Source organism: Lepidochelys kempii, chromosome 1 (assembly GCF_965140285.1).
Source record: "Lepidochelys kempii isolate rLepKem1 chromosome 1, rLepKem1.hap1, whole genome shotgun sequence".
Classification (NCBI taxonomy): domain Eukaryota; kingdom Metazoa; phylum Chordata; order Testudines; family Cheloniidae; genus Lepidochelys; species Lepidochelys kempii.
This window is the reverse complement of record NC_136380.1, coordinates 325,686,968-325,707,259: the sequence shown is the minus strand read 5'-3', so window position 1 is coordinate 325,707,259 and position 20,292 is coordinate 325,686,968. Positions and strand designations below refer to the sequence as shown.

General features: G+C 46.0%; 1 protein-coding gene and 1 long non-coding RNA gene across 3 annotated transcripts in view; one reads left to right on the top strand and one right to left on the bottom strand.

The window, feature by feature from the left end:
* The window catches only part of LOC140905338 (uncharacterized), a 45,758-nt gene extending 28,053 nt beyond the window's left edge, over positions 1–17,705 (bottom strand). Inside the window, exon 1 of the long non-coding RNA XR_012156828.1 lies at positions 17,135–17,705. This is a non-coding gene — a long non-coding RNA (uncharacterized LOC140905338). The remainder of the gene's footprint in view (positions 1–17,134) is intronic.
* The window catches only part of PRKAR2B (protein kinase cAMP-dependent type II regulatory subunit beta), a 147,132-nt gene continuing 143,859 nt past the window's right edge, over positions 17,020–20,292 (top strand). Inside the window, exon 1 of one of the 2 annotated variants that reach the window (XM_073328473.2) lies at positions 17,020–17,565. In XM_073328473.2, the coding sequence (XP_073184574.1) occupies positions 17,223–17,565 (343 nt within the window). In that variant the 5' untranslated portion in view covers positions 17,020–17,222. The remainder of the gene's footprint in view (positions 17,566–20,292) is intronic. The other variant, XM_073328474.2, reaches the window with a different exon arrangement.

Sequence of the window (20,292 nt, the reverse complement as noted above, 5' to 3'; positions counted from 1 at the left end):
CCCCTGGTTGCTATGTTCTCCCCTCAGGGGACACACCTTTAGAAATAGGCAAGGAAGATCCTGATAAGTCTGGAGGATTCTTCTGCTTTCTAGGGCCCGGTTAGGGAAGCTCCTTGTGTCACACACTCCCCCTTGTGGTGAAAGCAGCACAGAAAGAGGAAGTTGTACCCAAGTCCCAATGGTGCTGACAGACCAAAGTGTCAGACATCTGGCTGCTGCAAAATGACAGATTCTATGGCCAGAATATAGACTCCTACAGAAATTTGGCAAAATGCCAAATTCTGTGGGGGGAAATGGCATGAGTAGAAATCTGAAAGTCCATGGGACCCTGGTCATAAGAAGCATTTAATATTGAACTCTTGTATGTCTGTAATAAGTAAAGACCATACATGGGAGCTGGATATGCTGTGTCCAGAGGAACAGAGGGAAACAACAAGATGCAATGTCAGAATTTGAGAAAATCCGCCTCAAGACTTCCTCAGGTTCTGGAAACCAGCCTGGATAAACTTCCAGCCTCATCATCGTGGCCATTTCCCCAACTTGTTGGCTAAACAGATTGTTAGTACTAAAAATAGTCCTCATTGGCATCCTAGCAGGAGCTTGTCAAATGAGAAGGAAAGCAATGTGTCATTTCTGAGGAGGTGGATGCAGTGTTTAGGCATATGGCACCAAGCCAGAAACAATCCACCCCATTATGGCAAGCGTCCCACTATCTGCATCAATCCAATATTTAACTACGCTGACATATCACAGTTGTAAGTTGGAGGATATCTAGGAAACTTATAATAATTCCTGTAGAAAAAAAAATACTACCATGTGATATAATGTTGGGTGTATATTGAAAGTTCACGTGGGACTTGCTGCGGTTACTTTTAGACCAGAGAGAAACAAGCTCAGCTAAACCGAGGAACCAGTGTAGTCCAAAAGCATGGTATAAGAATGGCAAGAATAAAACTCTTCCTGATCTCCTTAGGGAAAATATTCTATAGTCCTCTACCTGTTGTTAAGAAAATTGTGCATCCAGCATCTCTTAGAGTATATATGAGGTATTCTAGACATAGCATACCAGATGATCACAGCTGTAATGGTGCGTTAGTGTGGGCCTATCCCACAAACACTTCGTAAATCAATACCAGAAACTTTAGGAGACCTATGGTGAGCAAGGCTAGGTTGTGAAGCACCAACACTATATGCTTTATATAGATCATCTTTCTCAGGAGATAGGCTTCCTCACTGTGAACAAATTAGATGCATCATGAATTTCTTATCTTGGTGTAAGTACTTGTAAACTGAGTTACAATGGTCCAACCTAGAGGTAAGTTGGTCATTTACCAAGAAGAATGACCAGAGGATCTGGCCAAAGTCTTTAAAGTTCACTCAAGCACACACATTCTTTCTTTTCAGAGTCCTCTGATCTTCCCCCAAATCTAATTGGTTGCTGCCTTATCCCAGAAACAGCTAGTTTAAACAATAACATTTACATTTAGAAATAATACCTTGACCCAGCAGACACATGCATGTACCTAACTGAAGGATCATGGCCTAGGACAGAAGCGAAAACAAATTAAATCAGGGGAGAGACATCACAGTGTAATCCTAGGAATACAACAAATGTATGCACAGATATCCCCCTAAAAAGGCAGATGACCCTATTGATAAAAAGGGCTATGCATTCTTCAGTGAAGATTGTGTGTAGCTTCTCATGAGGGAAGTGTTGTGGTTGCATTTGGAAAATGCTTTGTTCTTATTCCGAAATAGGGAGTTCAATTGTACTGAAATAATTAGGACTTGGGTTTTGTATTGTTTGTTTGTAACCTTCTCCATGAAGAAGGTATTCAGATCCTTTTAAGATAAGAAATTGTATCTGGATTATGTTTCTTTTTCCAACATGCAGCTAGGCTGCATCTTGCTGCAAATGAGATAAGAAATAAGCTTTTCAGTAGGCCAACCCCTTTCAAAGGAAGACCCAGAAATATCACTAAGGATCCAAGGGAAGTTTGCATCTAGTGATTTCAAAGATACCCATCCGAATTTTGAAGACCACTCTTTTATTGGCAAAAAGAAAAAGAGTACTTGTGGCACCTTAGAGACTAACCAATTTATTTGAGCATAAGCTTTCGTGAGCTACAGCTCACTTCATCGGATGCATACTGTGGAAAGTGTAGAAGATCTTTTATACACACAAAGCATGAAAAAATACCTCCCCCCACCCCACTCTCCTGCTGGCAATAGCTTATCTAAAGTGATCACTCTTCTTACAATGTATATGATAATCAAGTTGGGCCATTTCCAGCACAAATCCAGGTTTTCTCACCCCCTCCCCCCCCACACACAAACCCACTCTCCTGCTGGTAATAGCTTATCTAAAGTGACCACTCTCCTTACAATGTGTATGATAATCAAGGTGGGCCATTTCCAGCACAAATCCAGGGTTTAACAAGAACGTCGGGGAGGTGGGGGGGTAGGAAAAAACAAGGGGAAATAGGTTACCTTGCATAATGACTTAGCCACTCCCAGTCTCTATTCAAGCCTAAGTTAATTGTATCCAATTTGCAAATGAATTCCAATTCAACAGTTTCTCGCTGGAGTCTGGATTTGAAGTTATTTTGTTGAAGAATTGCAACTTTCATGTCTGTAATCGCGTGACCAGAGAGATGGAAGTGTTCTCCGACTGGTTTATGAACGTTATAATTCTTGACATCTGATTTGTGTCCATTTACTCTTTTACGTAGATACTGTCCAGTTTGACCAATGTACATGGCAGAGGGGCATTGCTGGCACATGATGGCATATATCACATTGGTGGATGTTCAGGTGAACGAGCCTCTGATAGTGTGGCTGATGTTATTAGGCCCTGTGATGGTGTCCCCTGAATAGATATGTGGGCACAGTTGGCAACGGGCTTTGTTGCAAGGATAGGTTCCTGAGTTAGTGGTTCTGTTGTGTGGTATGTGGTTGCTGGTGAGTATTTGCTTCAGGTTGGGGGGCTGTCTGTAGGCAAGGACTGGCCTGTCTCCCAGGATTTGTGAGAGTGTTGGGTCATCATTCAGGATGGGTTGTAGATCCTTAATAATGCATTGGAGGGGTTTTAGTTGGGGGCTGAAGGTGACGGCTAGTGGCATTCTCTTATTTTCTTTGTTAGGCCTGTCCTGTAGTAGGTGATTTCTGGGAACTCTTCTGGCTCTATCAATCTGTTTCTTGACTTCCGCAGGTGGGTATTGTAGTTGTAAGAATGCTTGATAGAGATCTTGTAGGTGTTTGTCTCTGTCTGAGGGGTTGGAGCAAATGCGATTGTATCGCAGAGCTTGGCTGTAGATGATGGATCGTGTGGTGTGGTCAGGGTGAAAGCTGGAGGCATGTAGGTAGGAATAGCGGTCAGTAGGTTTCCGGTATAGGGTGGTGTTTATGTGACCATCGTTTATTAGCACTGTAGTGTCCAGGAAGTAGATCTCTTGTGTGGACTGGACCAGGCTGAGGTTGATGGTGGGATGGAAATTGTTGAAATCATGGTGGAATTCCTCAAGGGCTTCTTTTCCATGGGTCCAGATGATGAAGATGTCATCAATATAGCGCAAGTAGAGTAGGGGCATTAGGGGACGAGAGCTGAGGAAGCGTTGTTCTAAGTCAGCTATAAAAATGTTGGCATACTGTGGGGCCATTCGGGTACCCATAGCAGTGCCGCTGATCTGAAGGTATACATTGTCCCCAAATGTAAAATAGTTATGGGTAAGGACAAAGTCACAAAGTTCAGCCACCAGGTTAGCTGTGACATTATTGAGGATAGTGTTCTTGACGGCTTGTAGTCCATCTTTGTGTGGAATGTTGGTGTAGAGGGCTTCTACATCCATAGTGGCCAGGATGGTGATGTAGAAGCCACCTACAGACAGTCCCCCAACCTGAAGCAAATACTCACCAGCAACCACATACCACACAACAGAACCACTAACCCATGAACCTATCCTTGCAACAAAGCCCGTTGCCAACCGTGCCCACATATCTATTCAGGGGACACCATCACAGGGCCTAATAACATCAGCCACACTATCAGAGGCTCGTTCACCTGCACATCCACCAATGTGATATATGCCATCATGTGCCAGCAATGCCCCTCTGCCATGTACATTGGTCAAACTGGACAGTATCTACGTAAAAGAGTAAATGGACACAAATCAGATGTCAAGAATTATAACGTTCATAAACCAGTCGGAGAACACTTCCATCTCTCTGGTCACGTGATTACAGACATGAAAGTTGCAATTCTTCAACAAAATAACTTCAAATCCAGACTCCAGCGAGAAACTGTTGAATTGGAATTCATTTGCAAATTGGATACAATTAACTTAGGCTTGAATAGAGACTGGGAGTGGCTAAGTCATTATGCAAGGTAACCTATTTCCCCTTGTTTTTTCCTACCCCCCCACCTCCCCGACGTTCTTGTTAAACCCTGGATTTGTGCTGGAAATGGCCCACCTTGATTATCATACACATTGTAAGGAGAGTGGTCACTTTAGATAAGCTATTACCAGCAGGAGAGTGGGTTTGTGTGTGTGGGGGGAGGGGGGGAGAAAACCTGGATTTGTGCTGGAAATGGCCCAACTTGATTATCATATTGTCATAAATATAAAGGGAAGGGTAAAACCCTTTGAAATCCCTCCTGGCCAGGGGAAAGCTCCTGTCACCTGTAAAGGGTTAAGAAGCTAAAGGTAACCTCGCTGTCAGCTGACCAAAATGACCAATGAGGAGACAAGATACTTTCAAAAGCTGGGAGGAGGGAGAGAAACAAAGGGTCTGGGTCTGTCTGTAGTCATCTTGGCCAGGGACAGAACAGGAATGGAGTCTTAGAACTTTTAGTAAGTAATCTAGCTAGGTATGTGTTAGATTATGATTTCTTTAATTGGCTGAGAAAAGAATTGTGCTGAATAGAATAACTATTTCTGTCTGTGTATCTTTTTTGTAACTTAAGGTTTTGCCTAGAGGGGTTCTCTATGTTTTTGAATCTAATTACCCTGTAAGATATCTACCATCCTGATTTTACAGGGGGGATTTCTTTATTTCTATTTACTTCTAATTTTTATTAAAAGTCTTCTTGTAAAACACTGAATGCTTTTTCATTGTTCTCAGATCCAAGGGTTTGGGTCTGTGGTCACCTATGCAAATTGGTGAGGCTTTTTATCCAACATTTCCCAGGAAAGGGGGGGTGCAAGTGTTGGGAGGATTGTTCATTGTTCTTAAGATCCAAGGGTCTGGGTCTGTAGTCACCTAGGCAAATTGGTGAGGCTTTTTACCAAACCTTGTCCAGGAAGTGGGGTGCAAGGTTTTGGGAAGTATTTTGGGGGGAAGGACGCGTCCAAACAGCTCTTCCCCAGTAACCAGTATTAGTTTGGTGGTGGTAGCGGCCAGTCCAAGGTGTAATATTTTGTACCTTGGGGAAGTTTTGACCTAAGCTGGTAAAGATAAGCTTAGGAGGTTTTTCATGCAGGTCCCCACATCTGTACCCTAGAGTTCAGAGTGGGGGAGGAACCGTGACATGGTGGCACAGTGGTGGGATTAACCTGAAATCATTTTGAGATCCAGTTGAGATTTTTTAAACTAGAAATACAGATTTTAAAAAGGAATTTTTAGGAAGTCCAGGAAGCAGCTTTGAAACTGAAAGCAGCTTGGTTTCTCTCTGCTTTGTGGCCAAGCAGAGACAAAAGGGGATTATCTTGTGAATTGCAGGTTTTCTTTGCCTGGAGGCAGGGTACTTAACTCCTGCAGGGAAATTCACAGTCTTCCAACCCAGAGGTTTTTTTTTTTCTTTTCTTCCTAAAAGTAAATAGGGGGTGTGTGCTCTACCCATTTGCCTGGAGACAAAAGTGGCAGGGTTTTTTTTAGGATTTTGATTTTTTTTTTGTTTTACAAGGAGCACAGGTTTGAAAAGAAATTTTTTTTTTCTTTGGGCTGGGTAAGCAGGTTTCCAAGTAGTTGGAGGTTTTTTGCTTTAATTTGGGCCCAGAGCAGAGACAAGGGAATTGTCTTTTTCTGTAGGCTGACAATCACTATCAGAGAATAGGTATTCTATTCCAGCACAGCAAAATTTTACAGCCAAGTTTTGTTTGTTTATTTCTAAACCTCTGGTGTAAAGTTAGTTAAAAACAGAGAGGTTAGAATGGCCAAATCCTCGGCTCGACTACAGCTGGAATTAGCCAAATTTCAGGCTGAGGAAAAACAAAGGGAACATGAAAGACAGATAGAACTCATGCGGCTGGAGAACGAGGTACAGGAGGCTGCCCACAAGAGGGAAATGGAGGCAAGGAAGCATGTGGAGGAGATGGAGAGGATAAAGGCCCAGCAGAATATACCAACAAACCCTAGCAATCCTTCTCCAGGTACCACTTCCCATCCCAGAAAGTTCCCCACCTACAAGGCAGGTGATGATACTGAGGCCTTCTTAGAAAAGTTCGAAAGGGCCTGCCTTGGGTACAACATCTCTACTGACCAATACATGGTAGAGCTGAGGCCGCAGCTCAGTGGACCCTTAGCTGAGGTGGCAGCTGAAATGCCTAAAGAACATATGAACAAGTATGAACTGTTTAAATCCAAGGCGAGAGTCAGAATGGGGATAACACCCGAGCAGTCTCGTCGGAGGTTCCGAGCCCTAAGGTGGAAACCAGACATGTCATTTACCCGACATGCCTACCACATTGTGAAACATTGGGATGCCTGGATATCAGGAGCAAGTGTTGAATCTCCAGAAAATTTGCCCTTCCTAATGCAAATGGAACAATTCTTAGAGGGTGTTCCTGAGGAAATAGAAAGATACATCCTAGATGGGAAACCCAAAACTGTAATCGAGGCAGGAGAGATTGGAGCCAGATGGGTGGAGGTGGCAGAGAAGAAGAAAACTGGTCGCAGTTGGAGCGGAGACCAGAAGGGACCACCCCAGACCACACCCTATTACTGGGGGCCGCCCAAAGCCCCACCTACCTCCCAAAGAACCCTCCAGACCCCTTATCGTCCCACCACCCCGTTCTCCAGCAACCCACCTCGCCCCGGTGACCCGTCAGCTGGACGATGTTTTAAATGTAACGAGCTGGGGCATGTAAAGGCCAACTGCCCCAAGAACCCCAACAGATTACAGTTCATTGCACCGGAATCACACCAGAGGTCCACAGGCCCAGATACCTCCCAGATACCCTTGGAGCGGAGGGAAACTGTGAGTGTGGGTGGGAAGAAGGTCACCGCGTGGAGGGACACCGGAGCACAAGTGTCAGCTATCCATGCTTCCTTAGTGGACCCCAATTTAATCAACCCAGAGATCCAAGTGACGATTCAACCCTTCAAGTCCAACTCTTTCAATTTGCCTACAGCCAAGTTGCCTGTCCAGTACAAGGGCTGGTCAGGAATGTGGACTTTTGCAGTCTATGATGATTATCCCATCCCCATGCTGTTGGGGGAAGACTTGGCCAATCATGTGAAGCAGGCCAAGAGGGTGGGAATGGTCACCCGCAGCCAGGCTAAACAAGCCGTGAGGCCTAGCTCTGTTCCGGAAACTTCTATCAGGACCCAGTCAGAGGTGATGGACCTGGACCCCAGGCCAATGTCTGCAACAGCAGTAGTGGATCCAGTCCCAGAGACCCAGACGGAACCAGTCCCAGAACCGGAACCAGCCAAACAACCAACACCAGACCCCGTGCCAGCACTGAATCCAGTACTTGCAACCTCAACACCAGAGGGCCCCACCGAACCTGAACTGGCAGCAGCCGATAACCCTACACAAGAGGCTCAGCCGGAGCCTGAATCCCAACATAGTGCACCAGCGGAGAGCGGTTCACAGTCAACAGAAACAGCTCCATCCCCTATATCGCTTCCAGAGGGACCAAGCCTATGTCCCCAATCCAATGAGGAACTGATGTCTCCAGCATCAAGGGAACAGTTCCAGACCGAACAGGAAGCAGATGAAAGCCTCCAGAGAGCGTGGACGGCGGCACGGAGCAACCCACCGCCTCTCAGCTCTTCTAATCGATCCAGGTTTGTTGTAGAAAGAGGACTTTTATACAAGGAAACTCTTTCTGGGGGACACCAGGAAGACTGGCATCCTCAGAGACAGTTGGTAGTTCCAACTAAATACCGGGCCAAGCTCTTGAGCTTAGCCCATGATCACCCTAGTGGCCATGCTGGGGTGAACAGGACCAAAGACCGTTTGGGGGGGTCATTCCACTGGGAGGGAATGGGCAAGGATGTTTCTACCTATGTCCAGTCTTGTGAGGTGTGCCAAAGAGTGGGAAAACCCCAAGACCAGGTCAAAGCTCCTCTCCAGCCACTCCCCATCATTGAAGTTCCATTTCAGCGAGTAGCTGTGGATATTCTGGGTCCTTTTCCGAAAAAGACACCCAGAGGAAAGCAGTACATACTGACTTTCATGGATTTTGCCACCCGATGGCCGGAAGCAGTAGCTCTAAGCAACACCAGGGCTAAAAGTGTGTGCCAGGCACTAGCAGACATTTTTGCCAGGGTAGGTTGGCCCTCCGACATCCTCACAGATGCAGGGACTAATTTCCTGGCAGGAACTATGAAAAACCTTTGGGAAGCTCATGGGGTAAATCACTTGGTTGCCACTCCTTACCATCATCAAACAAATGGCATGGTGGAGAAGTTTAATGGAACTTTGGGGGCCATGATACGTAAATTCGTAAATGAGCACTCCAATGATTGGGACCTAGTATTGCAGCAGTTGCTCTTTGCCTACAGAGCTGTACCACATCCCAGTTTAGGGTTTTCCCCATTTGAACTTGTATATGGCCGTGAGGTTAAGGGGCCATTGCAGTTGGTGAAGCAGCAATGGGAGGGATTTACACCTTCTCCAGGAACTAACATTCTGGACTTTGTAACCAACCTACAAAACACCCTCCGAACCTCTTTAGCCCTTGCTAGAGAAAACTTACAGGATGCTCAAAAAGAGCAAAAAGCCTGGTATGATAAACATGCCAGAGAGCGTTCCTTCAAAGTAGGAGACCAGGTCATGGTCTTAAAGGCGCTCCAGGCCCATAAAATGGAAGCATCGTGGGAAGGGCCATTCACAGTCCAGGAGCGCCTGGGAGCTGTTAATTATCTCATAGCATTCCCCACCTCCAACCGAAAGCCTAAGGTGTACCATATTAATTCTCTAAAGCCCTTTTATTCCAGAGAATTAAAGGTTTGTCAGTTTACAGCCCAGGGAGGAGACAACGCTGAGTGGCCTGAAGGTGTTTACTACGAAGGGAAATGTGCTGGTGGTGTGGAAGAGGTGAACCTCTCCATGACCCTTGGGCGTATGCAGCGACAGCAGATCCAGGAGCTGTGCACTAGCTACGCGCCAACGTTCTCAGCCACCCCAGGACTGACTGAACGGGCATACCACTCCATTGACACCGGTAATGCTCACCCAATTAGGGTTCAACCTTACCGGGTGTCTCCTCAAGCTAAAACTGCTATAGAACGGGAGATCCAGGATATGTTACAGATGGGTGTAATCCGCCCCTCTGAAAGTGCATGGGCATCTCCAGTGGTTCTAGTTCCCAAACCAGATGGGGAAATACGTTTTTGCGTGGACTACCGTAAGCTAAATGCTGTAACTCGCCCAGACAACTATCCAATGCCACGCACTGATGAACTATTAGAGAAACTGGGATGGGCCCAGTTCATCTCTACCTTGGACTTAACCAAGGGGTACTGGCAGGTACCGCTAGATGAATCTGCCAAGGAAAGGTCAGCCTTCATCACACATCTCGGGCTGTATGAATTTAATGTACTCCCTTTCGGGCTGCGAAATGCACCCGCCACTTTCCAAAGACTTGTAGATGGTCTCCTAGCGGGATTAGGAGAATATGCAGTCGCCTACCTTGACGATGTGGCCATATTTTCGGATTCCTGGGCAGACCACCTGGAACATCTACAAAAAGTCCTTGAGCGCATAAGGGAGGCAGGACTAACTGTTAAGGCTAAGAAGTGTCAAATAGGCCTAAACAGAGTGACTTACCTTGGACACCAGGTGGGTCAAGGAACTATCAGCCCCCTACAGGCCAAAGTGGATGCTATCCAAAAGTGGCCTGTCCCAAAGTCAAAGAAACAGGTTCAATCCTTCTTAGGCTTGGCCGGTTATTACAGACGATTTGTACCGCACTACAGCCAAATCGCTGCCCCACTGACAGACCTAACCAAAAAGAAACAGCCAAATGCTGTTCAGTGGACCGGAAAGTGTCAGAAGGCCTTTAACAAGCTTAAAGCGACACTCATGTCTGACCCTGTACTAAGGGCCCCAGACTTTGACAAACCGTTCCTAGTAACCACAGATGCATCCGAGCGTGGTGTGGGAGCAGTTTTAATGCAGAAAGGACCTGATCAAGAATTCCACCCTGTAGTGTTTCTCAGCAAAAAACTGTCTGAGAGAGAAAGCAACTGGTCAGTCACTGAAAAAGAATGTTATGCCATTGTCTACGCTCTGGAAAAGCTACGCCCATATGTTTGGGGACGGCGTTTCCACCTGCAAACTGACCATGCTGCACTAAAGTGGCTTCACACCGTCAAAGAAACTAACAAAAAACTTCTTCGGTGGAGTTTAGCTCTCTAAGATTTTGATTTCGACATCCAACACATCTCAGGAGCTTCTAACAAAGTGGCTGATGCACTCTCCCGTGAAAGTTTCCCAGAATCAACTGGTTAAAATCGTCCTTGAGATGTGGAAAATATTGTTAGTCTTTATGTACTTGGTAGTATATTTAGAGATGCATGTGTCTTATTAACTCTGTTTTCCTAGAGCTCCAGGAAGAAATCCCAGCCAGTGTTTCACCCTAGCTGAGATTTGGGGGGCATGTCATAAATATAAAGGGAAGGGTAAAACCCTTTGAAATCCCTCCTGGCCAGGGGAAAGCTCCTGTCACCTGTAAAGGGTTAAGAAGCTAAAGGTAACCTCGCTGTCAGCTGACCAAAATGACCAATGAGGAGACAAGATACTTTCAAAAGCTGGGAGGAGGGAGAGAAACAAAGGGTCTGTGTCTGTCTGTAGTCATCTTGGCCAGGGACAGAACAGGAATGGAGTCTTAGAACTTTTAGTAAGTAATCTAGCTAGGTATGTGTTAGATTATGATTTCTTTAATTGGCTGAGAAAAGAATTGTGCTGAATAGAATAACTATTTCTGTCTGTGTATCTTTTTTGTAACTTAAGGTTTTGCCTAGAGGGGTTCTCTATGTTTTTGAATCTAATTACCCTGTAAGATATCTACCATCCTGTTTTTACAGGGGGGATTTCTTTATTTCTATTTACTTCTATTTTTTATTAAAAGTCTTCTTGTAAAACACTGAATGCTTTTTCATTGTTCTCAGATCCAAGGGTTTGGGTCTGTGGTCACCTATGCAAATTGGTGAGGCTTTTTATCCAACATTTCCCAGGAAAGGGGGGGTGCAAGTGTTGGGAGGATTGTTCATTGTTCTTAAGATCCAAGGGTCTGGGTCTGTAGTCACCTAGGCAAATTGGTGAGGCTTTTTACCAAACCTTGTCCAGGAAGTGGGGTGCAAGGTTTTGGGAAGTATTTTGGGGGGAAGGACGCGTCCAAACAGCTCTTCCCCAGTAACCAGTATTAGTTTGGTGGTGGTAGCGGCCAGTCCAAGGATAACGGGTGTAATATTTTGTACCTTGGGGAAGTTTTGACCTAAGCTGGTAAAGATAAGCTTAGGAGGTTTTTTCATGCAGGTCCCCACATCTGTACCCTAGAGTTCAGAGTGGGGGAGGAACCGTGACACATATACATTGTAAGAAGAGTGATCACTTTAGATAAGCTATTGCCAGCAGGAGAGTGGGGTGGGGGGAGGTATTTTTTCATGCTTTGTGTGTATAAAAGATCTTCTACACTTTCCACAGTATGCATCCGATGAAGTGAGCTCTAGCTCACGAAAGCTTATGCTCAAATAAATTGGTTAGTCTCTAAGGTGCCACAAGTCCTCCTTTTCTTTTTGCGAATACAGACTAACACGGCTGTTACTCTGAAACTGTTTTATTGACAACCATCCTGTTTTGATGGATACAGAATTATGGCTGTAGCAGTCTGCTAGTGTAACTCTGACAGACCCCCCCCCCCCATCAATGTGTGGGATCAAACCAGGGATCTCTAAAGCTTAGTGTATAAGCCTCTACTGCATGAGTTAAAAGCCACATGGTTCTTAGCCAAGACTGTAGCAGACTCATCAAACTTTAGACGGTCTAGGTGCCACAAGAGGGGGACAGAGTGCTACACCAAGCAGGCATGGGTTACACTAGTTCTTATCTTCTGCCTCTGTTATGAAGCTCACATGTGGAAGAATAAGAACAGCTTGGCATCCTTCAATTTTCTTTTTAGTGGTTGAAAGGACCTTAGGCTGGCTCATCCCCTGTGCTGAGGCCACTTTGCCACAAAGTGACTCTAAAGCTGGTGTATCTGGCCACTGGAGAATTCCCAAGTGAGGTGAGATGCTTAGGTGGAGATTGGTCCCTGCTTCTGGAGTGCCCCTACATTCTAGAAAAGCCCTTTGGAGCTGCATTTTATAGGAACCTCAAGCTGCAGATTGGCCCAGGATCAGAGAACACAAAGGGGTTAAAATCATGGAAGGCCCAGAGAGTGGGGAAATGCAACTCCTTCTCAGCTGGGGCTGCTAAAAGAATAGGTAGAATTGCCCCTTCAGTTTCAATACACTTCAGTCACTATGAGGGATATGGGTAATGCCCAGCCTTAAAGCCTCCTACACCTCCAACTTTTGAGCTGAGCTAAGATGAGCTCTCCTTGGGCTGCCGTGCAGGAAGTGGGCTCTTAACCTTATCTCAAGAGCAGCACAATCAGGACTATGGTTTCTTAATGTACTAGTTGCAATTAGGCTTCATATAAGCAATCTGGAACATTTTGATGTAGAAGTGGACTTTGTAAACCGTATGTATGATTGATTATGCATGTGTGTGTGATTTCTACCATGCTACAGATTTTCTACAAGTATAAATCATCTCTCCATGGCAGAGAGACTCTTTATTAAGGCAATGTAATGAAATAAACCCTTTGACACCACTGATTTTTATCTACACAACTTTTTAGCCTGTCTACTTTAGCCCATGGCATTGTTAATTCTAATGGATATGGATTCAAACCTTGCTTCAGAACCATGTGATTAGTGCAATTTGTCTATTTCTATATGTAAGAACTGTAACTCCAGTATTAATTGAATACTACAACCCAGTCTCCCAGCAGGAGCGTGTTATATGCATTGAAAAACTCAGATTTCCACAGGGTTTCAGTGTTAATCACCACTTCATCACAGTGACCTTCTCTTGTTACATTGTATGTGAGTCTTACTGTTGAGCCTATGTGAGTTTTACTGTTTTGCATGAATACGGTCTGTGCCTCAGTTTCCCTGTGTGCTGCACCAATACCTCCATGGTGGGAATAGGGGTCTGTGACTTTGACTGAGACCTCTGGGGCAGGTGAGCCTGCTCTCTGGTTGACCTATAGGTCCAAAAATCCCAGACTCTTCTCCCTTTGCAGTCCTTGGAGACCTCCATGGTCACTGCTCCCTGCACCTCCTAATGTACAACTTGGCATCACAGAGCACATCACTACCTCTACCACTCCACAGTGGGGGACAGCAAGGAGAACCCAGCTTTACATATCCTGAGCTGTGAGAACAACTGGTGTATGTGTAGCCATAACTGACTAAATTTGTTTACTCAAATGGACATAAAATGTTTACTTTCTTTCTAATTTTAATTTTTCACCCTATTACATTAAAAATGTATGTGGATTTTTGCATGGATTTTTTTGTACTGTTATTTTCCATTCAATGTTACATTTTTGAAGAATCAAATCATTTTATCAGTTTTCAATAACTGTTTGCAACCACTACATGTAAATGTACACCAAACACCCTATAATTAATAGCTTCAGGAAAACCCCCAGCCATCTTAATAATTGTACAGCAAGCACAACACCATCCTTAGCAGCGCTCCAGTCTCAGAGAACACTCCACAACAGAACTTTACTGTGGCTGACTGTTAAAAATACACTTTCAAAGCCTCCCTCAACTGCATACTGCCAGCGTCCCTTGCTGCTGCATCTGCTGAAAGCACATTCAATGAGCTGCTGAGGTCGTAGTTCGATCTCTCATTAGTGCTATCATGGTGGTTCGTGTATGGCTTCATGAGCCAGGGGAAGGCTGTGTTCTCTAGAATCACTATTAGCATTTCAATATCAACAGTGGTAGTCCATTGCTCAGGAAATGTTCCTGACTGCAGCTTTCATAACAGTCCTGTGTTCTTAGAGATGTGAGTGTCATGTCCTTCTCTGACCTGCCCATTGTGATACTGATGAAGCATCCCCTGTGATCCATCAAAGCTTGCATAACCATGGAAAAGTAGCCTTTTCTATTATTGTACTCTGCGGCAAGGTGAGCTCATGCCAAAATAGGGCTATGCATGGCCTCGCCACAGTTTGGGAACCTTATTGTAGCAAATCCATCTGCTAGGTCTTGCATATTGCTGAGAGTCACAGTCCTGCATAGCAGGAGACAATTAATGGCCCTACACACTTGCATGATAATGACCCCTATTGTGTTTTTTCCAATTCCAAAATGATTTCCTACTGACTGGTACCAATCCTGCTTCAAGAGTGTGATGGTCACTTACTCCTACACTGTCAATGCAGCTCTCTGGTGTGCCAATACTGGCACGCTTGGATAAGCTGGGCACACAGATCCAGGACTGTGGTCTTTCACAGCAGCTGCTCATTTTCCCAAACCTGCATTATGATATGATCTCACCAGGCAGTGCTCATTTCTCAGGCCCAAAGGTGGTACTCCACTGTTTGCGGGTGGTCTGTGAATGCCACCAGTAACCTTCAATTGTTCTTCACTATATCTCTCAGCAAGCTGTCCTCAAAGAAATCCTCATGTTCCCTGTTATTGCAGTACTTCTTGAGGGCCTGCAAATACAGGTGGATGGTGGGTTCTGGATTTGCACCATTCACGAGAATAGTGTAGAGGTCTGCTGGCTTCATGCTTCTCTCAGAAACCATAAAGGCAGAAACCATAAAGTGCTGCACTGGTTTGTGGAATTTTTAAAAAACAGCATGAAAATTTGAGATACAAATTACATTATGAGATGGAAAAAGGACTCAAGCTCTCAGCATGAAAGTATCAGAGATTCATAGAATCACAGAATCATAGAATATCAGGTTTGGAAGGGACCTCAGGAGGTCAAATAGTCCAACCCCCTGCTCAAAGCAGGACCAATCCCCAACTAAATCATCCCAGCCAGGGCTTTGTCAAGCCTGACCGTAAAAACTTCTAAGGAAGGAGATTCCACCATCTCCCTAGGTAACCCATTCCAGTGTTTCATCACCCTCCTAGTGAAAAAGTTTTTCCTAGTATCCAACCTAAACCTCCCCCAATGCAACTTGAGACCATTACTCCTTGTTCTGTCATCTGCTACCACTGAGAACAGTCTAGATCCATCCTCTTTGGAACCCCTTTCAGGTAGTTGAAAGCAGCTATCAAATCCCCCCTCATTCTTCTCTTCCACAGACTAAATAATCCCAGTTCCCTCAGCCTCTCCTCATAAGTCATGTGTTCCAGTCCCCTAATCATTTTTGTTGGTTGCCCTCCGTTGGACGCTTTCCAATTTATCCACATCCTTCTTGTAGTGTGGGGCCCAAAACTGGACACAGTACTCCAGATGAGGCCTCACCAATGTCGAATAGAGGGGAACGATCACATCCCTCGATCTGCTGGCAATGCCCCTACTTATACATCCCAAAATGACATTGGCCTTCTTGGCAACAACGGCACACTGTTGACTCATATCCAGCTTCTCGTCCACTGTAACCCCTAGGTCCTTTTCTGCAGAACTGCTGCCGAGCCATTCGGTCCCTAGTCTGTAGCGGTGCATGGGATTCTTCCGTCCTAAGTGGAGGACTCTGCACTTGTCCTTGTTGAACCTCATCAGATTTCTTTTGGCCCAATCCTCTAATTTGTCTAGGTCCTTCTGTATCCTATCCCTACCCTCCAGCGTATCTACCTCTCCTGCAGTTTAGTGTCATCTGCAAACTTGCTGAGGGTGCAATCCACACCATCCTCCAGATCATTTATGAAAATATGGAACAAAACCGGCCTGAGGACTGACCCTTGGGGCACTCCACTTAATCCCGGCTGCCAACTAGACATGGAGCCATTGATCACTACCCGTTCAGCCCGACAATCTAGCCAACTTTCTATCCACCTTATAGTCCATTCATGCAGCCCATACTTCTTTAACTTGCTGGCAAGAATACTGTGGGAGACCATGTGAGTCATTACTATCCACAAAACATTGCAAAAATTTCCCCAAATGCACTATGCTGGATGGTGGCACATGGCATGCTGGGATACCTACCCATGGTGCACCACAATTTAAGTTGAAACTATTAAAACAAGCACTACAGTGAGTACCCGGAGCACCCCCCACATAAGCAGCCCAGTGTGCATGGGCAATATACAAAGTTCAGTGGCTGCCTGCTGACCTAACTTGCATGGACCAAAGCCTGGAGCATAGCCATGGCTTTACTAAGAGAGGGAAGGTGGAAAGGCCACCTGCCCCAGTAGCTGCACAACCCCTCCCTTTCCTTGGTGCTTTGAGTGGAAGGTGAGACCTACCCCCTAAAGCCCCAAGGAGGAGGGCTCCCCCGTGGCTGTAAGCCCCCCTGCATCACTGTGTCCCATGCCCAGCTCCGGGGGAGAGCAAAGGCTGAGGCCCTTTGTCCCAGTCTCCTCGGGGATTAGGTACCGCTCCGGTCTGGGCAAACCCTGACTTCCCGCCTCTCCGCCCATCCCCGGGTGAGCCCCCTGCCCGCCGCGCGGAGCCCGGGCCCTGGGGAAGCCCGCAGCCCGCCCCGGCCGACGCGGCGCGGCGCTCCGCGGTCCCTGGCGGGAGGTTGTCATGGTTTCCCGGGTCACATGCGTGCGAGGCCCCCCCCGGCGCTGGGGAGGAGGCGGGGGCGGGGATGGTACCGTCACCGCCGGGGCCGCCGCCGCGCCGAGAGCAGCCGCCGCCGCCGCCGCCCGGGCTCCCAGAGAGCGGCTCCCGGCACCCTCGGCGGCCAGGGCGGGCTCGGACCCCTGCGGCTCCCACCTGCTCCGGCCTGCAGCCGCTGCAGTTCCCCGCCGGCTCGCCCCGGCCCCCGTTCCCGCCGCCTCGCCTCGCCCCGGCCGGCCCCGGCATGAGCATCTCCATCCCGGCGGGGCTGACGGAGCTGCTGCAGGGCTTCACCGTGGAGGTGCTGCGGAGCCAGCCCGGGGACCTGCTGGAGTTCGCCCTCCAGTACTTCGGGCGCCTCAAGGCGGAGGCGGCGGAGAGCGGCGCCGGAGGGGGCTCCCCCGCGCCGGGCCAGGAGAGGGGCAGCCTGCCGCCCCGCAGGGCCCCCGCCAGGGGGGTCAGCTTCGCCGAGGAGCCCGTGCAGACCGACTCGGAGAGCGGGGACGAGGAGGAGCAATTCGCCGGTAAGGGCGAGGTCCCTGGTGGCTCCGCGGTCGGGGGAGAGCCGGGCGCCCCCCCGAGACTAGGTGAGGCGGGAAAGGGCTGAGTCCTCTCGATACGCCGGAGGGGAGCGGGAGGGCTGCCTGTGTCCGGCCCCCAGCCTGGGGCATGGGGAAGCGGAGCTGGCGGCGGTCTCCGGGGGGAGGTGGTGTTTGAGGAGTGACCGGGGGACCCCGCCCGCCCCCACGCTCCGGCCTGGGGGTGCCAGTAGTTCTGGTTTCACAGGGCTATGTGTTGCTCAGCTTGCTTGGCTTCTAGATGCAGGTCCCCTTCTCCTGAAGAGGGGTGTGGGGCGGGGGAATGAAGCCCAGCGTCCTTGCGCACTTCTCCCTTGCTGGTTGTGAGGATGAGTGATGGGCAGAGCAAGGGAAAGGGTTCAGGAGACAACTGTTAGTGTGCCTTGAGCCTTGTGTGCTAGGGGTGATGATGTGTATGTGTGAGTGGAGAGAGAGAGAAGGTGCACTAAGTGAATCCCAGCTCACTGGTGCAGCAGGACTGCATTTGAAATCATAGTTTATGAACCCTGACATGATGTACTCTAAGTTTTTTCTTTTGTTCGTCAAAGCACATAAAGTTGTTGTGGCAGGTGCCCTGTCTGTCCCTTCCTACTTTAGCCTCGTTGTATTCCTGGCACTTTCTGGGGCTGCAAATACTGAATGTGGTCGCAATTGTATTATTTATTGCTGTTGAACGGTACCATGTTAAAGACTACAAAAAAATTAATTTCCTTAAAAGATTGGCTCAAAAAGGAAACTGGACAGGCAAGTTGTAGGGAGTCTTCTGGCGAGAAGGCTGGAGAATGAACAGAAAGAAGCATCCTGTCAAGTTACTGCTATTGGCAAGTTCCACCCCTTCTGTATTTAAACAAAATGACAGACAACTGAAGGTTAGCTTACTTTCTTCTTGTCGAACCTAACTTTAATAACATGGGTGTCTCCCAGCCACCAGATATGCTGCATGGTGTATGTAAGTGTAGCATTGCACCAGATTTTATATTTATGTTGTTTATTATGTATAGGCCTGCATTATGCCTAAGAGAAAACATGTCATTTAGAGAGGGACTAATGATCTCTTCTTTGTAGTAGGGGTATTGGAAGGCAAAATCTGTATTTTATTGTTAATCAAATAGTATATTGCTATTTCTGTCTTATGAATAGGCAGGAAGATATAATCAGTCTTTTGGTGCTTTCAGTGCTCAAGTACATTTTGCTGTACAAATACACTTGAGTTAATTAAGCATTTTACTTAGATGTGCTCATGGGTGTTCCATAAGGTAGACAACCAGAGGTTAAAACCTTATTTCCTTTTAATAGTTACGTTCAAACTACCTGCATAGTAGGAAGGCCCAAGGAGTAAGCATAGCTGTGAGGACAGCAGAGAATGGTTGCAGTACTTCATTTCACTACAGGCTAATACCTATCCACCCACAGTTAAACATTCTCTTTGTGTAGCTGACAGGGTTTATTAGGAGACAAAGCATCTATCAAGGGGACAAACTGCAGCTGTCTCTGAAAAGGTGCAGAGCACTCAGACTATATACTAAAAAAGAAAAGGAGTACTTGTGGCACCGTAGAGACTAACCAATTTATTTGAGCATAAGCTTTCTTGAGCTACAGCTCACTTCATCGGATGCTCACGAAAGCTTATGCTCAAATAAATTGGTTAGTCTCTAAGGTGCCACAGGTACTCCTTTTCTTTTTGTGAATACAGACTAATACGGCTGCTACTCTGAAACCAGACTATATACTGTGAACTAGCTAACTAAAGGGTAGATTGATGGTGGTGATTTGAGGGGCGGTGGGGGACAGGGAAACAACGTAAACATATCTTTGATATCATTGACAGTTTTGTGAAGAACCTCATTAGTTCACTGAAGTTTTGGTTCTTCCAGGTCAAGTTCAAGGTGTATTTGCATAACCGTATCCAAAAGCTTGCTGTTTACCAGCTGAGCTGTGCTAGCTTTGTCAATAAATGAAATGTTTTTATATGCATTTTATCATTGAAATTCAGATATTTAAGGAGGTGGAAAAAATAAATTAGCTTAAATAATATTTACATCTAAATTGGAAAGTTATGCTGCACATTGAGATATTCAACATCCTTGTAATCTTTGCCCCTACATAAATAGGGTTTGTAATTTATAAGAATTTGTAGTGATTGAGTGGGTACTGTGGATTTATGTAATAGTTTTGAACTCTGCTGAAACCATTACGTCATCTATGAGGTGAGCAAAAATCCTAAAACCGTTAGTGTATCTATCTGCAAACTGAGACAGAATAATAATGGGGAAAAATTAAAATGTCTTAATTTCTTCTTATCGAACATGACTGTCAAACCTGGCTCTTACTATGTTAAAAAGTCTGTTAGTTTAATCCATGGAAAGTGGACTGCTTGTATGTTATATTTATGGTGGTAAACTTATTGTAGCTTGAATTTATTATGTGTTACACATGTAAATATTTATAGGATATTTTAAGAAGCTTTCTAAGGATTGTAGTGGATATCCACTACAACAATAAAAACATTTTATTTATGTTCAGTGTTTTGTGGTCTTAGAGGAAGAATGTCATTGTAAATAGTTTTGCTTAAAAAAGAGACGAATCAGGAATTATTTAACTAACTAATTATGTGTAAAAATAATTTTGTAAAACAAAGCATATATGATATTTTGGAGTCTTTTTAAAGCCTAGTTTGTACTAAGGTTTATAATCTGTATCAGTATTCCAAGCCTGGAGCAATGAATGTTTTGGGAT